Source organism: Eutrigla gurnardus (assembly GCF_963514095.1).
Source record: "Eutrigla gurnardus genome assembly, chromosome: 10".
Taxonomy (NCBI): domain Eukaryota; kingdom Metazoa; phylum Chordata; class Actinopteri; order Perciformes; family Triglidae; genus Eutrigla; species Eutrigla gurnardus.
This window is the reverse complement of record NC_139924.1, coordinates 24,915,318-24,937,061: the sequence shown is the minus strand read 5'-3', so window position 1 is coordinate 24,937,061 and position 21,744 is coordinate 24,915,318. Positions and strand designations below refer to the sequence as shown.

Here is a 21,744-nt window from a genome sequence, read left to right as displayed (position 1 = left end):
AGCTGTTTGCCATGTATTGCAAGGGCAAACTCATATATTAAGATCCCCTGTCTGAGATTAATGCATGTCATGCAAGTTGCAACAATAGTAAATCAGTAATGCCCTTTTCCAGCAAAATGAGTGGCTAGTGAAGTAGTGGGTGACATGGTGAAACTAAATCAGTGAGGGGAATTAAAGTGTCATTTTACCATTATGAAACCAGTCATAAGTCAAAGAATGTGTGTCAGATTGTATTATCTTGTACATAATTAATAGAGCCATACATGTAGGATATATTGTGAGTTTCTTGTACATAATCTGTGAGAGTTTCCCATTTGAAACTGACAGATCTGTGTTGATGGCACAGTTGGGTGAAACTACACATCCGGCCACTTTTATTTGAAATGCAGAACAAGACAAAGACAATCAGCTGACTAGAATTGAAACGCAATGTACATAACATATAACGTTATGTCACAAACAGATTGGCAAATGAATAACAGAATCAAATGTACTCGAACATTCAGTCCAAATGTATATTCTAACCTAGAATGTAAAGTTGTATCACATGTATCCATTAGATCCATTCACTGTTCAGGTTTTAGAATTCATGATAGTGCAGATGTTTGTATTTATCGTCTGTTTGTTTGTTTCTTTGACTATCAGACTAATTATAGATTGTATATTCAGCTAGAGAAAATTAAAATATTCCCTATATATATATATGCTCCTTCTCTGTGTATAAACTGTAAACTGACCATTCAAGCAGGTATACAACAAAGCAAAATTAGAAGCGAGTGGGATAACTTAGAAAATGATGCTATAGCCTGATATCTTTGCTCTTAATCTGTTTGACAAAATTTGATGGTTTGGTTCAGTCATATATACTCAAGAAAATTAGAATTTCAGAGGATATTTCATAAGATTATCCCTCTAACTTGTTAATTTGATTTGTTGAATTACTCCAATATGATACACTCTTAAATATAAGATAACCCTTTAGACAACATAAAAAAACAACAAAATAATGCATGAACAAAACTGCCAAGGGATATACCTACAATGGTAGACTATACTGTATACAAATAAGAAGTGATATTCATGTAAATGATTGTGCTACCTAAAGAATAAGAAAGTAACAAAAGGTCATTTTGTGACTTAACCAAAAATAAAATCTAAATACAACTGAAATTGTTATACATTATGAAAGAGATATCTTATGTTTTTCTTTCCCTACAATATACTCCGTTATGCATTTCATTCTTGTCCATCTAACAACAATGTCGAGTTCTTCACTGACCAGCGTGTCACTGTACATCTTTAACAGCTGAACCCGGAGCGCTCTTCACTGCTCCTCCAGCCAGGATGGCTTGTCTGATCCGGGAGGCTTTAACTTTACATTGAACTGTATTAGAGTTTGTTCCAACTGCTCCTGGTTGCCAGCAAAGTAAGCTGAGATGGCATTATGGAAGAGAAGCAGCTGCTTGTGCATAACCTTCACCTGGAAGAAAAAAAGAACATCTGACATTACAGTACAAACACAGTGTTGGACGCTTTAGGAAGCATTTAGCTGCTCAGATTAGTTTCTGGGGAATCAAACTAAAAGCAGCGGTTACACTACATTCCAAGATGTATTCCCAAGCAAACCTTTAAGCTATTTTAGGCATGGAAAGACATACACACAGTGACGAATGTTCATTTAGATTTTTTTTAATTAATGCTCAACTGCCCAAATAAAACAGAGTTTTATGGGTCTGTGACAAAACTGAGGCTTTCTCTCTCTTTACTGTAATTATCTACAGAATAAATATACTATATTTAAAATAGAAAATTGTAAACCACAAACCTTGTTTTCCTCCAGGAATTTGAGCTTAATGGTGACGTCACTACGAAGCCTTTCATATTTGTCTCTGTGGATCTGGTAATCATGCTGGGCCATATCAATGCGTACCATAGCAGCTGCATCCCTAGGGCCTAAACTCATCTCCTCCAGATCAGAACGATAGGCATCAAACTCAAGTCTGCATGCAAAAAGAGTTCAGGCTATCACAAGCTCCATCATTCTCCAGGATTTTAGATCAGACCGTTTCACTTCACTCCTAAAAAGGATCTCAGGGTTTGTTACCTTGCATTTTCATACAGCTTAATGGTCAGCAGAGTGTCCTCCATTGTTTTGTTGACCAGGGTGTCGACACTGGACACGAAGAAGGTGATGGCACTAAGCAGAGCCTCGCCATTCCTACACAACAGCTTTTGTGTTTCTGCATTATACCCAAACTCGTCCTGCAGAGAAACACACACGTTTTACCTGATAACTTCAGTTCCACGTCACACCACACGGGGAGCTTTTTGCAACACTGTACGGTACCTGCAACTCTGGGGACTTTTGGCCGAGGTCGGTGAAGGTGTCTCCTAGAGCCTGTTGGGTCTGCACCATGCTTTGAAAGTGACTGGTGAGTGCAGTGGCCAGTCTTAGGATGGTTTCATACTTGCTCTTGGTCTCTCTTAACATGTCAATCTGAGCCTCCAGTTCCAGGTCTACTGTTCTTGACCCTCGGCCAAACCTCTCTGAGAACATCTGTTTTGTACACTGCATAGTAGATATGGACAGAGACAGCATTCAACCCAGCACAAAGAAAATCTGTATGATAGCACAATAACATGTTGTGTGTATGTATACATATATACTTATACTATAATGTGCATTTTAAATGTGATACACAAGTTTATGGAGGTATTACAAAGACAGACGCATAAGATGGTCATATCATATACATTTTATCATCTTTTGGAAATTAAGATAAACAAAGTATCTACACACAGTGCACACTACCTTGTATGTGTTTATGCCCCACTTCTTTACACTGTCCAGTTTCTCCACTGCCACACCACGAGAAACTTCTTCAGTGGAAGTACCAGTATTATTGTTTGAGGACCCTAGAGGGGGGTGAAAGAACAATGCACACCATAATACATGTTATTCTAAACAAAGCAGAGGTGTGCATAGGGTCATGATGACAATGAGTAATGACAGTATGGACATGGTGATGAGCCCAGTGATACCTGGATGCTGGTCTGTGTGTTGGGCAAGTCGACTGGCTGCAGATTGGCTTTTAGTCAAGCCGACACCCCTGGATTTCATGCGAATGTCTGAAATGAGCATGGTGATGATGAAGACTGAGGATGAGGATACGGCATGATGTGAATTATGTGACAAAAAGGTTTGGCAGTGAGACGCGGCTAACAGCAGACTGAAAGAAAAATGTTAGGCTCTGTGGTGAAAGATACATAATAAGTTGGAGTTAATGCAGTATTGAAATAATCCACCATGCAGGTTTTTCATGCAGAACAAAAGGATTTATGAAAAAGATGAAAATGGAATTCATGGGATGCGAGCTAAATACCAAGCAAAACAAAACAGTCATCCAAAGTTCACAGTAACAAAGAGGACCGGTTAGTGCATCCCTAATTTTGAAAGCTGCGAAAACACTTTCTTGTTGCTGAAGCTGTGAGTTAAAAGGTACAAGCAAAGTCTCATACAACAACCCTCAGTCAGGCAGTATCACAACTCATTATATGGGGCTCATCAGCCAGACATATAAAAGGAAAACAAAAAGGGTCGTCATAAGACACAGCCACCTGGTCCTGGTGCAGGGGCTCGTCTTCTGTCCAGATACTCGGGATTGAAGCGTACTGCAGGCCCTATGGGATATGGATGTTCGGAACGTGAACCAGGAGCTTATAGCAACTCTCGAGTGACACATTAAAAAATACGAGGAGGAAAACGCTCTTGGAAGGATTTCTTAAAAGGGTATTAAGTATAAACCTCTTTCAGTGACTTAAGAATCGACAGATCGCTCGCACAGCAATCTGAACAGGCTGTCGAGGGGAGCGGGGGCTCAAAACAGAAAGGGGAATGAACGGTGAGCTGTGTGAAACCCAGGAATGTCAGCACCTGGGAAAATAATTGCAGTGTAACTTGTTATGATTGACAACTCCACCCCCGATGTAGAGTTGTTAGCAACTAAAACCTATGAAATGGCAACTATTTCTCAATGCACCATTTCATCCATGATATGTTTGCAGCAACAACTGTAAAGAATCAACAACAACATTGCAAAACCTGACTGACATTACCTTTGATGCTGCTGGTAGGGATGATGCCTCCCGCAGGTCCTCCATAACCTCCTGAGACAATGCTGGTTTCATTAAGGTTGGGTCCAGACACCATCACCTGCTGCAAGTCCTGATGGATTTACAACAAAAAAGACAAATTGGCAATATGACATATGGTGTAGAAGGTAATACATATTATTATTGTGGTGATATAGCATGTTAGGTATCAGCTGGCCTAACCAGCCTTAGGGCTTGACTGTGCTATCATGTGAGGATAGAGTATAATCTGAGCACTAAATGCCAAAAAAACAGGTTAAATAAAAGGCCAGTGTCAGTGAGGTGAGAGAAATGTGACCTGCTCCAGGCTGTCATCCTCTTGCAGAGTCCCTGTGTCTCCATTGCTGTTAATGGGGATCTCCATGGTAGCAGCCTTGCTCATGATACTGTCTGCCATCATTAAATATCTGCAAGACAACACCAAACACTGACACATCATGATGCCATCACGTTTGCAGTTTGACAAAAATGACAATCACGTGAAAGATAGCGTCTTGCTTACATTGATGCTACCGTGGCTGGCTAACCTCAGCGGTGCTGATGTGGCCCTGTTGTGGGCTCCTACTTGACAGCAAGCGTCCTGTCCACTGTGGCAACCCGAAGTCCAGCCGTCCGACGGAGGAACAAGCCGTGGTTTGCACAGATAGCAGATTTCAAATGCAAATTTTATTCAACGGGAAAGTACCGTTGAATTCAATGATCATTTAGTACTAAATCCATGATTTTATTCCCTGCAACGTTTACGTTTATCCGCCTTCCACGTAATTCAGCCAGAAAATCCCTGCATCCAGCCAGCTCACAGCTTTAGTAATATCACTTCGAAATAAAAGCTTTTGGGATTTTTATTCTATTGCAAATCATATAATCTGGTTTTAAAAGCAAGGCACTTCGAGGAAAAGCTTTAATGTATATTTATTGGTATATGTCGCTTTACAAATGAGACGCTGGACGCGTATACTGTAAATTTATGCTTTTATTTTGAAGGATAACATCTTGAATGTATCGACAAGCCTCCTCCCCCGTTTTTATGTTCCACGTCGTGAAGTGCTGACGTCAAAGAGACTCTGCTGACGCTACTTTATCTCTAAACTGCAGTACCATGGTGGTCCTGAGGATGTCACTAACAGCCCACTGACTTATCACAGATACGGCAACTCCATCACTAACTACATTCAGCCCCTTTCGGCCCCTCAAATGTTGTGAGTATTAATCATTAGAGGGAAGTTATATTGATTGCAATATCTCTTGAAATCAAACTGTATAAATATAGTCGTTTGTTTTGCGATGTGAAATGCCTCCAGATAGACCTCACCGTATAGTAAACTGACCGCTCTTCCAATCATTTGCCTCATTTGTTTCAATCAGGGATGTGAGGGAAGTGCACATGGTCTCCAAATGTAGTCTTTCTATAATTACTCCAGGTCTGAACAGAGAACCAGCGGCTCACACCGGCCATACCACACGATGCAGGCTGTTCCTACGCTAAAATGGCACATTTTCATTGATGTGCTCATTTCCTGCAAGTGACATGTTTTCCAAACATCTAAAATCTCATTTTGAGAAAAAACATACTCGCCCTTCTTGCTTGTCCTTCCTTATCCACCTCGCCGTCCTTCTTGTTCATGCATTTGCATATGAATAAATACTACTTTATCCCCAAGATCAAGGACAATAAAAAAGCCAAAGGGTGAAGTTAGTCATGACTCCCCTAAATCAACAAATTGACATGTCAAATGCAATTTGATTGGTAAAATATGTGGTCTGATTTTGATCCTCCTGTAGAAAATTGAGAGTGAGTATTGTTTTGGAAAAGGTAGGCTATGTGCTGCACCATATACAAACATAACTAAGTATATGTTTGCATGAGAACATTCTCAGTCATTGATATGATATGTGTAGGTAGATGCACCAAAATAGACTGTAGAAGTTAAAGGAAAGTGCTTCATCCCGACCGACTGATTTGTCCATTGGTCGACTTAATATGTATCATAGAATCAATCAATTTTGTCTGTTTTATAATGGGTACAGTATATGTAACAATGCCTATTATCTCTATATGGGAGCAGAGGTCAAGGACATGTAAAGGTATGAGGCTGTTGCTGTTAAACATCATCTCAAAGATAAATGTTTCACAGGCTGCCGAGCTATTTAAGTTCCAATTTGGTGAGTGAATAATTGTAAGGGTATGTTTTGATTTACCATTTGAAGAGAGCGCCTGACTCAACATCCTTCAGCTCTGGTACCTTTGACCTCCGCATTATTCATGGGCCACAAACAGCCTGCTGGTGCTGAGGCTTGGCATTTAAAAGCAGTTGTTTGTGGAGTGGAGGTAAAGGAAATTATGTGCAACAGTTAATTACCAGCATTTCACAAGATTGCAAGCACCAATTTGGTACTTAAGGTTCATTAAATCGGACTTTAATCACAAATTATCTCATGTTTAAGCTTCATGACAGTTTTAAGTTTTACCAAGAGCAAGGTGTTGTCAAACTCTCTCTACTCTTACCCTTGGATAGAAATTGTAAGACACCGAATTCTCACACAATAGAATGCAAATTTAGTGTCGCCTGTAAATTTAGAACACGACCAAATTAAATTTTAAAGGTCCCAGGCGGGGTCTCCTCTGAAACGGCACTGCATGTCACAAAGCCAGCATATGCCTGGGAGGGGAAGAGACCCAAACCACAGCGTGCCACTCCCTCCGTCGTTTTAGATAATAGTTCATCTTGTTTTTAATGATCATTAAGCACGCCTCCAGATGTTGGGAGGTGAATTCATCCTCAGCAAACAAGAGTATTGAAGAGGAATCCAGAAAAAAAAAAAACATGGCAAAGCAGTGCTGCCTGCATCCGTCCTCCATGGGAATTACAAACAGCACTCAAGTTTTACATTCTAGAGCATATGGAAGTCATTTTTTATAGTGACTCTAATGTGCTATTTCAAACAGGCTGTCAACCTTTTTCCCAGTTGGCACTTCAATCAACGCTCTCTCAGAGAAACAGCAATTCATCATTATAATGGATCCTTGGATGTTGTCAATGTCAACTGTAGAATATCACAAAAGACAACACATAATCAAGACAATATTCATGTGCTTTTCCTTTATAGAATGAAGTGTGAAACGTATTTGGTTCTGTGTGAAATAATTCACGGTGAAAGGGTTAAATTACATTAATGATTTTTATCTTTTATTTTGATTGACAGATGTTTTTTTTTTTTTAAATAAATCCATGCTGACACAAAGACTCTTTGTACCATTTTTCTTTCAGCAATCCTCTTTATTTTTGAAGGCTTTCATTTAAGAATAAACAGACCTGTCAAGAGTATTTCTATTATTTAAATGAAGCGCCAAACAACTGAGGAAATATCCTAACACACGAAAAGGAAAATAAAGACAAACATCAAGGTATTATTTAGTAAGGGTGTATACAAAACATTTCTAAAGTACGAGTCATTCATTTTCAAGGCAGATTTTCTGTTCTATACATACCACTTCTGTGGCAGTGAGCACCACAAACTTGGGCATATGGCGTGAGAGCAGGGGCCCCCAGAAAATACAGGCTTTGCTATTGCTCTAATGTTTCCACTTAAATTCACCTGCATAATCAGAGGGGAAACCAGTCAGAGGCCGCAAATAAAACGAGGGGCCAATTTAAGAAATCCCACTAGGGCTTGTTGGCATTTTCACTGAAGTGTTAAAGCAGTTGTTAATTTTGTTTTCATGAATGCTACCTTTGGAAGGCACACAGAGTCTGTGGTCAAGAAATGCACGGAAGGGCAGTTGTTTAGATTCTTTATACAGTTTAGTTACATTGTCATGCAATTTTCCGTTTCTCTACAATTTTGCAAACTCATTCATTTTAGTTTCAGACATTTTCTCAAACTATGAATTACTGTCGGCTAGCTAGACGAAGAGATCTGTTAAAATAACGATATATACAAGTACAATATAAACACTCACAATGACTCGTTAAAGATGTTATCATTATGATAACAAGTTATAACGACGATACAAGTATATGTGGAAATTGTAAAGGAAATCTTGATCTTGAACCTTGACAAAAGCTAACTTACTGTAGGATTAAAAGCACAGCATTCTGAAACCGAGAAGGAGTTAATTTTTTTTATGTTGACTTGGTTTGATAATTGGCTGGAGGCTCTTTTCCAGCTCCTTGGCAGAGGCTTTCCAAGGAAGTTGTGACTCCTGGTAAGAGCTAAATGACATCCAGCAATCTGCTTTTATTTATCTTATTTAGTATGGACACCACTATTCATGCATGTTTTCAAACATTTCTCACAGTGATGAGAGATTTACAACATCAAAAAACACCCAGAGCATTAATATTTCAGCTCTCGAGTAGAAATTCACATGCCCACATATTTTTTAATGTGTTTAGACTCTCGTGAATTTCCCTGCTCTGCTTCCTGAGCAGAAAGTCCGTCTATTGCATGGAATAAGAATACGCCTGTTGTCTTATAACCTGAAATATGGTGATCAAATCTTTTTCACTGGAAGCTAACCACCATTGTTCAAATATGCATTGCACAAAATGTTTATAACATATAAATATACTGGAGACTAATAGGTCAAATGCAGACTGATGTTCAACAAAGCAATCAACTTCAGTGTTATTGCATTATTTCTGAAAAAACAGCAGGTATCACACAAGGAACATAGTACTACACAGTTATTCTTTTTGCTTTTTATCACAGGGGACATGATTCCTCTGGTATGCAGTAAGTGGAACAGCACCTGCAGCATCTTGCCCTCTAACTCACAGCAACAGGCCAGATGTGATAGATGTGGAGCTGAGCGACATTTGTTAATTAAGATCTGTTTGCCCCCTCTGTCACCATCAGCTCAGACCTCCGAGTCCCTTCAGCCTGGTTCCCTTACCAAAGCCCTACTCACCGCCATCACTCATTAAGGTACAAGCTGCTTCACAGATGTGCCTGCGTGGTTAACGGCTCAACTAAAGACCCTATCTGCACTGCACAAACAGCTGAACTCCATGTTTTGCGAGGCTTGTACACTTCTTTATGAGGTACAGTACACACTGACTAGTGTCTCACCGTGTTCAAAGTGATATGTAATCTGTTTGAAATTAGGAATCTGTAGTGTAATACATGTAGTCATAGAAACTACTGCAGATGCATTTCAAAAGGTCACAGATACTGGAACAATAAGTGCAATAAGCTAGTATATTGGACATTTTAATGATAATGAATAATGGATTAATAATGGATTTATGTTCATTATGGTCCTCATGAATCACTCGGTCTGCGTTCTCCTAAAAGCAGCTTTTGAATGCTGACCTGTGGTGCAGCGGAGGACAGCCAGTTGAATAAAACAACCTTTTTGGAAAGGATAAAACATTTCACAGATGAAAGGAATTGATTGCATTTGGTTGTTGTGGTACAACATGTTACCCATTAATCATAGGATTGGTGTTGAATCCTGACCCTGACCCCTGAGCAAAGCACTGAACCAAACAGCACCTTGCGTGGGAGCTCTATGTCATCGATGAAAAGTTTTTGGGATGATGTGCTGCTGCCATGACATTCCAATGAAATGAAATGATGACTTGTCACTTTGGGAGTAGGAGTTGTGTCATTAATTCAGTTTAAATTAAAAGTGTCTGACAGTCGGTGGAAATTTAGTCGAAAAAAAGAGGTTGCTAACCCGAGGAAACGGTCAGAAACTCGCTGAGGGAAGAACCTATTACGTTTTATTTCCATGGGCTTTGAGGGAAGAATTGTGATTCACCTCCCACTCTGTGAATATTAAAGGCTATACTCTTTGAAGTTTTAAACCGGACTTGCAAATCAGAGCACCACCTTCTCATCAACACAATCCAAGAGAGGCACTGAGGACCTTAACAACTTTAGGAAGTTAAACTCTAACTCTGCACGCCCCAAATCCCTGATCAGTGTACTTTTCACAATGTTATCTTTTAATGAAATCATCTGGACCGTCCATCAAAGCAACAGGGATCACATAGGTTAAAGTTTAACAAACACATTTTCAATGACTGCCCTCCACACTAAACGGATTCATCTAATTAAGAGCTAAACAAAATAGAAGAGGTCAGACAAAGGGTAGAAGCAGCGGCAGAATAATGCTGCATTGCAGTGTCTTGAAATGTGTGTGCAGTGTTGATGGGGTACGTTTCTCTCAAACAACCCAACCAGCACAAGGAAAAAATAACTACAAATAATAATTAAAATGCATGAAAGAAAATCATTCTTCTTTTTGAACCTACACAACATCATGAATAATTTCAACATTGATCTCATGATGGACTGAAATTACTGACCATGCAGACCAGTATTTTACATGGTCAAAGTTCAGGCAGAGCCTGTATAGTAATAAGCAGCTCAGCTCAGTCAAAACTTTAAATGTAAATCTTTATTCCATTATGTTACATTATTCATAATTTTATTACATTATTTTGCCTACATCTGTATCTTGTGGCTTCTGGGTCTTGGGTGGAACGGCAGGCTACCAATACACCGGACTTTCTACTCTTTCTAGTCTTGCCAGATAGACATCATGATAAAATCAACCCTGACCCACTCTTAAATACGTACAGTAGTAGCATCCATCCCACATGTTCAATATCCCATCAGTGCTAAACATGAGTCACCAGTGAAACTGTCTGTGGTTTGGAAATCTATCTAATGTGTCTGGTTCATCCACAAACACATATTTTGTAAGACAGTTGGAGATATCTCTAATTTCTAGTGGTTCGGGAGCAGAGTAATGAAATCACACAGTAGCTTTTGGCATTATTTAGTTATGTTTTATATGGATCGTCCAATGTAGATAAACTGAGTCAGGAAAGAGTTTCAGGTAGTACGGCAGGTTGAAAAGCAGACGAGTATTCGTGTTGATCTTAGGGTTAGCAATTAAATGGGATCAGGGTTTGAGAAAAAACTGACACACGCACACACACACACGCACACGCACACGCACACACACACACACACACACGCACACGCACACGCACACACACGCACACGCACACACACACACACACACACACACACACACACACACACACACACACACACACACACAAAATGTTCAACATTAGACCCTATTCGTGTCGGCATTATGTGTGAGATTAAACTTCCCTCTTCATGTGGGTTATTTTTCTGGCAACACTAAAGTCTATTTTGATGTAGGGGACTCAAAGGAAGAAGCAGGCGATTTCTGGGGATATCAATGACATTCTTGTCTGAGTTTAAAGTTTCAAACTTAATAGTTTCCCAAGGGCAGTAAAAAGTTTTGCAATTATGAGCCATAACTTTTATGAGATGCTGAGCGTGTTACTTCAAGATCCAAGCAGACCCTGTGCAGTGAACAGCTTGATGATGAGAGAAAATCTCCATAACATCAATATTTTTGAAGTGAATTGCAGTGTAAAACACATAATCGTCCACGCGCTGCAGACGCTATCTATTTAGATGGGGAATCAAAGTGAAAGCAGATGGGACTGCAGGATAAAATACTTTCCACTTGAAGTAGACTCCTCTTGTTCAGAGCTTTCTCAGTAGCTGGGCTTGTTCCAGACGCCTGGCTGGAGAAGTGAAGTTCAAACTACTTGGCTCCCACCGCTCTCACCACACTGTCGTTGGGTAGAGCATTGATTTACGACAGAAGTCCTCCTCCTGGACTGGACGAACCCAGGGCAGAGATGAAGAATGGCCCCCAAGAATTCAGACACAACAGTGTAATTTTGGTGGCTATTCAAGTATTGTTGCATGCTGTACATGTAGTGCCTGCAGCTGCTGCAACTGAAGGGGAAAGAAAAGCACTTACCGAGAGGAAATTCCCAGGAGAATAGTACAAATTACCAGTCCTATGGTGTATATTGTTGTATATCTACGATATTGATTTCTGACTTAATGCAAATAATAATAAGTAGAAAGTAAATAAGTAGTATGTACAATGAGGTACTATAAGGGCCATTGCAAGTAAAAAAAATAATATTATTAAATATTCTTTGAGATTATAGTCATACATTTGTGAGAGAGAAAAAACAAATAAATGTATGACTTGCCTTTATGATGCCTACAGTGGATGAACAAATCAAATTATACTTTGCAATTGGATTTAGCAATAAGGAAATACTCTGGATTTTAGCTTTGAATCACAACATTATTATAAGCGCCTGGACTCTGAAGGTTACATATACGGGCAGTTCTGTGTCATTGTACCAAAAATCCCATTTAGATGTCATTTTTTAAACTTTTTTTTTTAAATCTACAAATTCTTTATACGCCATCGTAAGTATGGGAACTTTTCACAGCAGAAACTATGACTTGCAGGTGTCATTAATAACACTAACGATGGCTCTGGGCTTCTAAAGTTTTCCAGTGAGAGTGACAGAGAGCCAGGATGCACAGTACCAGTACCTGAAATCAAAGCAGCTAAATGGAATTCAGCCATCATTCATTTCAGTATTTATACCTGTGCTTGTCCTACTGTGACATGTCCAAATGTCTTCCATGAAAATGGCCAAATATAACATATACATCTTTTGTTTAATGCAGTTAAGGCTCCGCATGTTCCCACAGGTGTTTTCACTTAATGTGACTAATTAGATCTCTGCACAAGTTGAAGTTAGGTGGAGCTTTTCATTGAATTATAAAACTTGTTCTATTCAGCTTAGGGTTTGAATTAAGTTATGAGAATGAAAATAACTGAACACACACACACACACACACACACACACACACACACACACACACACACACACACACACACACACACACACGGCTAATTTACGATCCTACTATTAACTATTCTTGTTTTGTGTGTGTATGAGATAAGCACAATTTATCTTTTCAATTTCTTTTTGGTCCTAAATTTTATTTGATTTCAAAGCAATGTCAAAAGCATGTTTTCAGTCTTTCAACGCACGACACTCAAACATGATATACTTTCACTTTTTTTTTTTGGCAAACTGCTCACAGACAAATGAGGTGCACAAAGTATGTGATAAGAGCTTGTATAATGGAAGCTGGAGAGGCTCTTTCACGCCCGTCTGTGACACCCACTTGTAAACAGTTATCAAAAAAAAGATCATAGCTTCTGGCACGACCAAGGAGTAAATGTCGAGAGGGAAGTGCAGAGTGAGTAATTTGAGACAAAATTGTAGAGGATAAAATATATTTTATACAGGAAAGGCCCTCAAATGCTTTCAGACTTGCATCGAGTGCTTGCATCAGTGGCTAATTTGATTTATCTCCTGCTAGATCTCCATTCCAATGCACTGACTGGCAGATGACTTAATTAAAAAAAATAAAAATGTGCACCCGGGTGAGGTAAGGTTTAGGTTGGGTGTAGGCATAATGTAGGCAGTATTCAATGCCCTGGGAAAGAGAACAGGCTTCAGAAGCTACTTACCAAGCAGCATTATTGGCTTTTATTGTCCACGGAAAGCGATCGATTAACTAAATCTTAGTTTCTAGACATTTTCCTAGCAGATATTTATACTTGTCATGTCAGGAAAAGCTCAGGTGAAACAAATTGTGTTCCATCAAGTGTCCTAACAAGCCAGGCTGGTGAGCTAGCATGCACAATAGCAGGGCCCTGAAACTAGCTGACTGAAATGGAGCACCTGTGTCTTTCCTGCCATGACTTGCCAAAATGTCTGCTTTCAAAAGTGTCTATTAAGGTTTGCTAATGATGACAGAAACAAGGATTTAACTGGGGACCATGCAGCCAAAAAGGACACATAAAAAAAAACAACGATTAATCATGTGACATTGTGTGAAATGCTCAGCATGCGCTCTGTTGCATTCCAAGCTAATGTGAGCTAAATACATTAGCACTTTGTTTGACAGGAGATGTTCTCGATATGACTGACGATACAGTTACTTTGGGAGCAGGCTGCAGTGTACACTGAATCCTTTATTTTAATTGTTGTAAACATGAAGGTTTCAGTGGAATTAAGTTGAGTGAGGGAGCTCAGAGCTGTGGTTTTCAGTACTGGTCCCAGGATCTAGAGTAGACTGCTTGTTTTGTATAACAAAAAGTTGTTAATTGCAGTGCCTTGACTCACCTGGCATCCCAGCTGCGTCTTGATTATAATGAAAACCAACAAAGCTTTTGTTCCCATGACCAGGAGGTTACAGAAACCACTGAAATCCTGTCTGTTTTTCTGCTGAGAAAGTTTCCAGGAATCATAGCGGAGTTTTATGTGAAAGTTTCAGTGTGGAATGTTAAATGGATATTTTTCAGCTGAAATATTTGAGCTGCACTTTTGGAGTGTACTGAATACAAATAAAATGAGAATGACAATGAGGGAAATTTACGAGCTTGAGCTGAGAAAAGCACACAAATCACTCTCCTGTGTGACTGCGTACCTTTGTGCTAACATCCCTATTCAATGTTAGCAATCTCACCACTCTTCATAGAACTGTGAGGATAGTGAGCTGTAGGGGGAAAAAAAACACTTGGCAGTTAAGCACTACCATATGTTCTCGATTCATCGTGTGCACCATAATAAATCCTCAAAGCGGTAGAGAGTGTGTGTATTTGATATAAACATCATCAGGGATCATCATAAATTATTGTTGCCCATTTGGCTGCAACTGTATTATCGTACCCCACCTTTAAGTATCCTATGCAAATGAGAGAAAGTGTGCAGTGAGTGATGAGGTTAAGTATGTCAGTCCACTGTTTAAACCTCGAGGCTGGCAGCTACATTCATGTCTGGTGGGACCGTGCTGGAAGTCCTCTGGCTTAAAGAAAACACAAACACTGCCCTGCTTTACTGCTCCGTGCCGTTCAACACAGAGCAGAACACAATTATTAAAAGCCAGACCCTAAAAGGCAATGGGTTTAAACAAAGACCTATCTTTTTATCAGTCTGCTCATCAGGTTTAAATCCAAATTAACTGGAGTCCATTTCATGCGTGAGTGTTATTTGATGTCAGGAGGTTAATTAGCAGCAGGGATTAGGTATTTCTTTATGTTCTTAATCAGGTGGTTGGGTGGAAAATGTTCAGCCTTAATTAACTGTGTTTACAACCGGGCCCAGGAATGTCTTTATATAAAAGATACTAAGCCTATTGTCTGGCACCAGCCCATTTATTTTGATCTATACTTCCCAGTCGGTTTGAAGGGTCATCAGTCACAAATTAGCCAATCTGTCAACAACCATTTATCAAGCTCAGAACATGCAATACTACAAGAGGCTGCAGGCTGACTTTAACCCTAGAGATTTTCAAGATTGTGGAAATTTTGCACGGTTCTGTGAAATAGCCGTCAGAGCTGTCATGATCATATCAAACGTCTAATATTTACAACTGGAAACAGGGCAAATCTGAACCCAATAAGGGGTTAGCATGGTTACCAATGGAAGCCTGAGTGCAGTATAGGCTACTTGTCTGTTGTTGAAGAATGATAAAAAGAATAATACAGATTTGACATGTGTTCTCACCAGTTTTAACGCTCTAGCTGAGTTCAAGGTGTTTTCACATCGGTGCCCTGCACAGATACACATTTAATTACATCTATACACTCCACTTTTCCACTGGATGACTTCTACTCCTTCTACCTCAGCACCTGTATATTCTACAGGAGATGCAGGTTGGCTGAGATTATTATAGATATCATTTTGAGATTTCAATATATTCAGTGTTTTGCTCTGCCTGTGGCTGTTTTCGTAGCAGAGGTGCACTAACCAGTGTTTCTCCCCATGTTTCTATGATCCACTAAGAACAAGGGAGTTGTTTGTATTCAGTCAATCACTTTGATTTTTGAATGGCTTTGCCCAACAGAGCCAGATTCCCATAGAGATAACAAACAAATAAAATAATCCCAACTCTCACTAACAAGGTTAGATCAACACAGTATTTTCTTGAGCTAAAAATGGGATAATAAAACAATTTCTTTTAAACCTTGTGCAATGTTGTGAGGTTAAAGATTTCATGTGAATATTTGGTTTATTATTAAAGAAGGCATGAGTGATACTATAAAGCCTGTTTTGTCTTTCAGAAATCTTAGGAAAACATGACTGTCATGATTTGTAATGCAGTAGCATAAAGATCTCTAATGATAACCCGATTTTAACAGTGTGTATTTGCATTTGAGACTTTTCAAGGAGATAGAAAGGAGTCACGGTACTAGGTTGGATAGTCTAAGGAGATATGTTATGTTTTCTGTGGCTCCAAAGTATATTGAAATAGGAAAAGAGGGTTTCGTTTTGACAGAAAAGTTGAGGTGACAGTGGTTTTCCTAAGTACAAGACATTTCCCAACACAGAATCAGTGATGGGAAACACTTCGTCATCAGTGCAGCAGCACACTGCTGTGAGTCATTATGCTGTACAACCACAAAGCTCTCCATTTTCATTCATGCCATAATGTTTTGGCATGTCAGACTGACAGACTGCAGCATCTTTTGCCTTAGATGGGTGTAATAACAACTGTTGTCAGTATAAATTCAGATTAGTTGTTTTAATGGCCCTACATAAAAGTCCTAAAAATGGTTACATCATCATCATTTTAATTAAGTGCAGTATTTTTCAGACGAGATCCCGTGTCATTGTGTAGCCTCCTCTCATCAGAACTAAGGGAATCTCAGTTTAGCATAAACAAACATCAACATCAATGATCAAAAGAGGATAACATATGCCAGTTGTAAGATTATGCAAAAATTATGTTAATTGCGTTGCTGTCACATAAATGAAGGGGTGGTTTTTATTTTACAGGGCATTCACTTTGCAGCTGATCATTTTGTTGCCATCCAACATCATCACTGTTTTGCTTCTGCTTCAAAGAAATGGGTCATTCGCTTCAATGTTACTTCAAAGCACTGACTAAAGTTAAATGCACAACACTCAGTGCTGTTGTAAGCCTCTTTTGTTAATGTAATACTCCGCGATCCGGCTAAAACAGTGAAGAATGTACTACAATTGTCAAACAATAAACGCCTCATACATAATTTTATTGAATTCCTAGCTCATCGTCTTCTCCACAAACCGCCGTATACAATAACTGCAACAAATCACTGAAGCAGGATGGAATTAAATCATAGGCTGCATTGCAGTAAATGCTTCTGCAGCAGGCCTGATGCAAATGAACTAACAATGAAGGAGGAATTTAAATGCAGTAATTTAATCATGCTAAATTCAAGACAAAAGTTAAAAAGGGGCGAAACAAATCAAAACAAAGTAAAGCCTGAAACACAAGCAGATGGCCTAGTAATGGGAAGCAGGTTGGACCGGTTGCTAAGTGACAAGGGCTAAGATGAGGGTCCATAGTTTTGGCCGCGGTTTTGCAGGAAAAACACTTCTCCTCCCTAGTCTGAGCCACCCTCTTTCCTCATAGTGCTGTGGTTCTGACGCTGGCGGGGCAGGACAGGAGGCAGGCCTGGCCAAATGAGAAACAGACCCCCTTCACCCCAGTATTGCCTATTTCTCCCTGTGGCTTTTTTGTTTTCAAAGAAAAAAAGAACACTCTCCAAAAATAGATTTGGGGCTCGCGTGCCAATGGGTTTCGAAACCTTTTTTTTCCACTCCCTCTAGTCACGCAAGTAGCCTGGCAAGACCTTGAAGAGAGAGCAGAGGAAAAAAGAGAACTCGTAAGAGACAAGAGGATCGGAGGGGGAAAAAAAGTCTCTCTGGAGTGTTTGGAGAAAGGATTGTGGTAAGCTGAGGTTGAAGCATCCCTGGAGCCTGGCCCTCTGCTGAGGGAACAAGCAGCGGAGACTTCCGTGCAAGCTGCAGGTATGAGGGGTTTATGGGTAATCCAAGCATGAGCAGAGAGAACTCTCTCTGGTCTGGCCTCATTTTAACTGGACGGTAGCCTGGGCTTCTCCAGAAAAGAGCCTGATCCTTACCGAAGGGCCTGCAGACAAAGGAGCTCACACCAGAATGCAAAGATTCCCATTCCTTATGTCCATAAGCCCATATCCTATACACTGTGATTCACTTCACAATTGACTGATCTCTGCAGCTGGTATTCATCTTTTTATCTGTCACATATGTCATCAAATGAGATCACTGCCTAGATTATAAAAAAGAGGGACATTATCTCGCCACGGTTAACTACCTTTGAAAGTCTGCCTATTTTGGTAGCTTCATTATAGAAAGTGCTTTTGAACATAAGACAGTGAGAAGGAGCCATGGCACAAGCTCTTCTGCAGAAGCCATGTTAAAACCATTATATCCGCCAGTCGTTAAAGTCATTATGCCTTCAGGGCTATATAAGCCCTCTACTGCTAAAGAGCATGAACGTTCTCTGGAACATATGAGCAAGGGTTAAAGTTTTGGCTAGCTTTAATGTCAGGTAGGCATGCTGCATGAAAGTGTCGGTCCTCTGACACTGGGTGCCTCATCCTGGGCCCCAGTGCCTTTTTAAATGGGCAACTCCACAGAAGGTTTTCTCTAGAATTTTTAGTCTATAGTCTGGTATACCAAGCACATTATTAAATAAAGAAGTGTGCTTAGTGTCTACTTGGGAGTAGCCCTTCCCACCAATATTAGCATTTTTCTCTCTCCACATTTCCAACTAATAAACAGGGCAATGATGCAAGACCATAAAACAACAAAAGGCACATTTTTTTAACCTAAAATCTACATTACATACATTACATCACTATTACTAGCCTTTTGTGATGAAAGGTACAGTTGTTTATGAGCTGTTAATTCCCATTCAGCCAAATTTAACTTCAGGTCTTTCTTTCTGAAAAAAAGAAAAGACCTTTAACATAGTGTTGACAAAAGATTACCATCGTTCAGGTTGAGTTAAAGGCCTGACCTGTTGTAGTCTGGGTAAACAATTACTGTTTTAGTCACTCGCCGATTCCTGCCAACATTTCTTGGTGGTCTTGAGTAAAACTTAATTAAAATACGGTGCTGTGCCTCGATGTTAATATTGTTAGCTTGGTTATATAATGGAATGAATTCATCATGAAGAGTAATTGTGCTTCGCCAGGCCCCCGTCATGTCAAGCTCACAGATGTCTAGAGAAATGCAAGCTCAGCATTTAAAAGGGTTGAGACAAACATTGTGACCCAGTTCCACTACATTCTCACTGTATATGTGTAGTATAGGTACATTATACGACTTGCATCCATCAAAGTGTAAGCTAGAATGTAACTGTCAGATGATCAGATGATGTTTTTAAAGATGTAATACCTTTGTTACAAGGTGTTACTTGTCTTTTTGTTTAGGGACACATTTTTGAAATTTGCATGAGGAAAATTAAATCACTTGGTTCTCATCACCGATGTAGCACCACCACGAATGTGCACAAGCTTTTAGCTAATACATAATTCAACTGACAGAAGCGGGACTTGAATCGCGAAGCGACAAAAAAGCTTCACAGATATGGCTGTCAGTGAAGAGCATGATGACACCAGAGCGGTAATGAATCATTCTCTGAATGCGTTTCAGGAAAAAGAGACTATTGGATCCATTCAGACGGCTGCTAGACGGCTAACAAAGGGAAATCATTCGACAATAAAAAACAATAACATTGGTTGATTGGCATATTCTTTGATCAAATGTGGAACTGATTAATATGAATAACAACACAAGCAGGTTTAAGGATTTCAAAGGCGGCATGCTTCCTCTGTGAATAAAGCAGCTTTAAGCAGGAACAGCATGAATACGAGTAGCTTAATGGCCACACTGAAACAGAATACTAATGAGTGTGCTTTGCTTTCCAAGTTTTTAATGGACATTATGACATAACTATTAGTCATGATGACAAACATAATAACAAACAAATGTGAAAAGCAAGGATAATATTAATTGGGTGAAGGGGCACCAGCCTCTTACAGCTATACAAAAAACGTATATTTTATTTTTTTATTATTTAGCAGAAATTATTTAATATTTTTTAAATTCAACTTGTAGTTAATACATAATGTACAGTAAATCCAGTAGCTTTCGTTGGAAACTGCAAAGTGGATTCACTTCCTGGACAACTTGTTATCATCATGGTTGTGGTTTACGGCATTTTAGCAAATGCAAGAAAATGCTTTGCTAGTTTCCAAGCTAAAACACAAGTTTGCCTCATGAGCACAATGTTGATGATGACCAATAGCTATGAAGGTCAAAAGCATGAGATTAATGTTTAGTATTGCATAGGCATGACAGCATTGATCACTCCATAAGAGACAGAGGTTGAGGCAGTAGGTCAGGGAAGGGAGAAGGGCACCCTGAAGATTGCATGTTAACAGAGCAGCCTCCTGTGTATCCACTTTGTGTTGACGGGAAAATGATAGATTTCATTTGGTTTATGCCGAGGCTTTAATTTGAGCTTCGAGTAATGACTTGGCTTTTGCCCTCTTACTCATATCATCTGAGTTTTGTTGTGTATATACTGGCCTCTGATCCAAGGTGCTTGATTTGGGTCACAGCATTCATCTCATGACCTGAGTCTGCTATGACACTCAAGCTGAAGTGTATCATCAACTGGCTGTCCAATTCAGGCAGCTCCGCCCATATTTCCAGTCGTGGGCCAAAAAATACACACACTCACACACACACACACACTCAACTCTGTTTGCATTCGTGTGTGCATGTGTGTGTAATTGCTCAGAATACCACAGGGTTTAGGTTTCAGCTCCATAACCAGTCAGAGGCAGGCCTCGGAGCCGACATACGGCGCTGGTCCACTTTCAGCTCGGTTTCATCAGGCAGCAGGAGTGTTGTCCTGCCTTGGGCAATATGAGAGTGATGCAATGCGTTCTCATGACAGGTGGTGTTGGATACTAAAAAAAATAACACTATTTAGTAACATTGTTGACATGAATTAATTCTAACATGAAAAAAGTTCAAAAGTTCTCAGATAAATGTATTTCTAGAGAGTTTAAAGCATTTTTACAACTGTTTTTCTGCAGCTATCCAGACCAGCTATAGCAAGCTTTATACATTGAATTAAATCCGTTATCAGCATCAAATTGTCTGGTTGTTGCATGCTCGGTTGTCAGAATAATGAGTGACCATGTTACCTGGTGATTTTCCGCCGGGAGCATCTGTGGTTGCTATGGTTGCCATAGATAATAAACACAGATGAGTATGCATTGGAAAATTAATTAAAGGCGTTTACGAGGACATGTTGAGAGTCACAGTCACCGGTTAACACGGTCACTTGTTAAAGGAGCTCTATGTAACATTAGAACATTAATATATCAGCAAACAACTCTTGTGACATATTGGATTAATGTCTACCTGAGCAGAGGATGAAGTCACTCTCCCTGCGTGTGTTGGAATCAGAGCTTCACCTTGCTTCGTTTACATAGCTGGCCGGCTGCGTATGCTTTTATTGCACATTCGTGCACATGAGTGTGTCCTGACATGCTCATAATGTCACACTGGCAATATTATATTCCTTTTAAACATAGAGATTTAAAGTACAACATTAAAACATTCTCATCATACTAAAGCCTGACTATAGGCACATTTCTCAACCGTGCTTTACTTCACCATGTTGTTGTGGATGTTGGGAATAGGGAATCGAGGGCAACTACTAGAAACATCACCACAGACGTTTCTTAAGTAGCAAAACAAAGAGAAGGGAAAAGAGCAGCGCAGTAATAATAGCTTGAGGATAGTGGTGAGA

At 39.7% G+C, this 21,744-nt stretch overlaps 1 protein-coding gene across 6 annotated transcripts; it reads right to left on the bottom strand.

Annotated features, from left to right (window-relative positions):
• Positions 1–351: 351 nt before the first annotated feature.
• Positions 352–4,942, bottom strand: LOC311019409 (arfaptin-2-like). 6 transcript variants are annotated; one of them, XM_084018798.1, is made up of 10 exons: positions 4,655–4,942; positions 4,451–4,559; positions 4,117–4,216; positions 3,619–3,681; positions 3,043–3,129; positions 2,813–2,916; positions 2,348–2,569; positions 2,105–2,262; positions 1,826–2,000; positions 352–1,480 (listed from the first exon to the last, which is right to left on the bottom strand). In XM_084018798.1, the coding sequence occupies exons 2-10, from the start codon at positions 4,550–4,552 to the stop codon at positions 1,325–1,327; spliced, it is 1,167 nt and encodes a 388-aa protein (XP_083874924.1). In that variant the 5' UTR covers positions 4,553–4,559; positions 4,655–4,942; the 3' UTR covers positions 352–1,324. The 6 variants fall into 6 exon arrangements, with proteins under 6 accessions (XP_083874924.1, XP_083874922.1, XP_083874923.1 ...); XM_084018796.1 differs by having other exon boundaries at positions 4,117–4,225; positions 4,655–4,941; XM_084018797.1 differs by having other exon boundaries at positions 4,117–4,225; positions 4,680–4,941.
• Positions 4,943–21,744: the final 16,802 nt, after the last annotated feature.